Genomic DNA, 2,500 nt, shown 5'->3' on the forward strand with positions numbered 1-2,500 from the left:
GAGAAGATGACTCAGATCATGTTCGAGTCCTTCCAGGTCCCCGCCACATACGTTACCATCCAGGCCGTGCTTTCCCTGTACGCTTCTGGTCGTACTACTGGTCAGGTTTGTGACTCCGGTGACGGTGTGACTCACTTTGTCCCCGTGTATGAAGGTTTCGCTCTTCCTCATGCTATCCTTCGTCTCGATCTTGCCGGTCGTGACCTGACCCACTACCTGATGAAGATCATGACTGAGCGTGGTTATTCCTTCACCACCACCGCTGAACGAGAAATCGTCCGTGACATCAAGGAGAAGCTTTGTTATATCGCCCTTGACTTCGAGAGCGAGATGAATGTCTCTGCTGCTTCATCTTCTATTGACAAGTCCTACGAGCTTCCCGACGGTCAGGTCATCACCATCGGTAACGAGCGCTTCCGTTGCCCCGAGGCTCTTTTCCAGCCTTCCTTCCTTGGAATGGAATCTGCTGGTGTTCATGAGACCGTGCACAGCTCCATCATGAGGTGCGACATTGATATCAGGAAGGATCTGTTTGCTAACATTGTGATGTCTGGTGGTACCACAATGTACCCTGGTATTGCTGACCGCATGCAGAAGGAGATCACTGCTCTTGCTCCTTCCACCATCAAGATTAAGATCATTGCTCCTCCCGAGCGTAAGTACTCCGTCTGGATCGGTGGTTCCATCCTGGCCTCACTGTCCACCTTCCAGTCCATGTGGATCACCAAGGATGAGTACGACGAATCTGGTCCCGGCATCGTCCACCGCAAGTGCTTCTAAGGATATTATTCTCATCGATAGGAGTCTATTGCATATATTATTTTTGTAATGTGTCAATGTACATTTAAATGCTTTAAGTCTATGTATGCGTTGTTTAATTTCTAACATTACCCGACTTACATTTTGCAAATTATAGAAAGAGGAACATAAAAGAATAACACTTTATATGAAATACAGTGTATCAGTTAAAGGCTTAGATTTAAAAATCGAGTAATTTCATTCGACACACACACACACGCACACACACACACACACACACACACACATATATATATACATATGTATGTGTGTGTATCAGGACACACACACACACACACACACACACACACACATATATATATATATATATATATATATATATATATATATATACATATATATATACATATATATATATATATATATTTTTTTTTTTTTTTCTTTTTTTTTACAAATTTTGTTACTTTGTCTTCTTTAATACAGTTAATTTAGTTACCACGTGGGAAAATATTATGATGAACCGAATATATTCGATAAGGAATTAACAAATTTCAAAATGCAGAAATATGTCACCTTTCATTGGAATGTATCTGACGCAAGAACTAAGCTCCTGAGGATACTTGTCACAACTTCCCTTTTGACTTCAGACACTAAAAACTGAAACAATTTCAAAAGCGGTTAGAAATTTCTTGTAGGTTTTCTTAAGCTATTCAGTTTATATGTTAGATAGCTTATATTAATCAATGGATACATATAAATTTGCATAAATATATAATCACATTTGGAAACACACACATATCCACATCCACGCACACACACACACACACACACTCACATCCACATCTACACAGACACAAAGCCTCCCCCCCCCTCCCTAACACACACGCACTTTACACGTACACACACGTACACACACACACACACAGATACACGCAGATACACGCGGCATGTATTAGATATTGTAGTAATCAATTAAGAACTCCGTAGATTTTTTTATGTTGAATTTGGTAGCTTGTAACCTAACTATGCGTCATTTTCACAATGTGGGTCTGGCACATTATTGATGATTCTGGGGTGACAAAAAAATAAAAATATGTCAACAAGCTTATCCCGTAGCCCCCATTTAAGATAAACATCAACTGGCTGATTTAAAAGGCAACATAAAAAGGGGAGCATCCATATTATACATTTATCAACATTTATCAAGTTGACTGCCCTGGTTTGACCTTATGTATTAGCAGTTTCCCACGCTAATGGTGATGTTCTATCCATAATTCGTTTACATTGTATTTTAAAAGGTGTGTTTGAAATTAAATTAAAAATATACAGAATAAAACGAGAAAGGAAATCCATACAAAAATGGACACTTAGAAAATAGGAAAGCAGGAAAAAGTGAAAAGGAATCAGTGTGGGGAAACCAAAGAAAATGCGAAGAGATAAAAAAGATGAAAATGGAGGGTAAGTTGTTTTAGTCCAATAAAAAAGACAAAATCAAGGTAAGGTAAATGCAGAATATCATGAAAGTAATGCATAAATAGCGTTGTGTAGAGTAGTAGCAATGTAGATGTAGATGTAGAACACGGAGAAATCGGAAAGGCAAGTTAAAAGGAATATATAATATACTTTATTCTTAATAAAACAAACACACACACACACAGGACAGCAAAGCAAAGTCATCTTGCAGGTCATAATAGTCCGTAGATTCGTCAGTGACGTCAGGGGACAGACGCAACCCAGCTGA

The 2,500-nt window shown here is 38.8% G+C and overlaps 1 protein-coding gene across 2 annotated transcripts in view; it reads left to right on the plus strand.

Annotated features, from left to right (window-relative positions):
• LOC122250419 (actin-2, muscle-specific) overlaps window positions 1–862 on the plus strand; it is a 1,897-nt gene extending 1,035 nt beyond the window's left edge. For both annotated transcript variants that reach the window (XM_043011807.2, XM_086533448.1), the window contains exon 2: window positions 1–862. This exon is cut by the window's left edge and continues 388 nt beyond it. In XM_043011807.2, coding sequence (XP_042867741.1) covers window positions 1–780 — 780 coding nt within the window. In that variant the 3' untranslated portion in view covers window positions 781–862.
• The last annotated feature ends 1,638 nt before the right edge of the window (window positions 863–2,500 follow it).

Source organism: Penaeus japonicus, unplaced genomic scaffold (assembly GCF_977035675.1).
Source record: "Penaeus japonicus unplaced genomic scaffold, GWHDUDI00000001_assembly GWHDUDI00000039, whole genome shotgun sequence".
In the NCBI taxonomy this organism is placed as follows: Eukaryota; Metazoa; Arthropoda; class Malacostraca; order Decapoda; family Penaeidae; genus Penaeus; species Penaeus japonicus.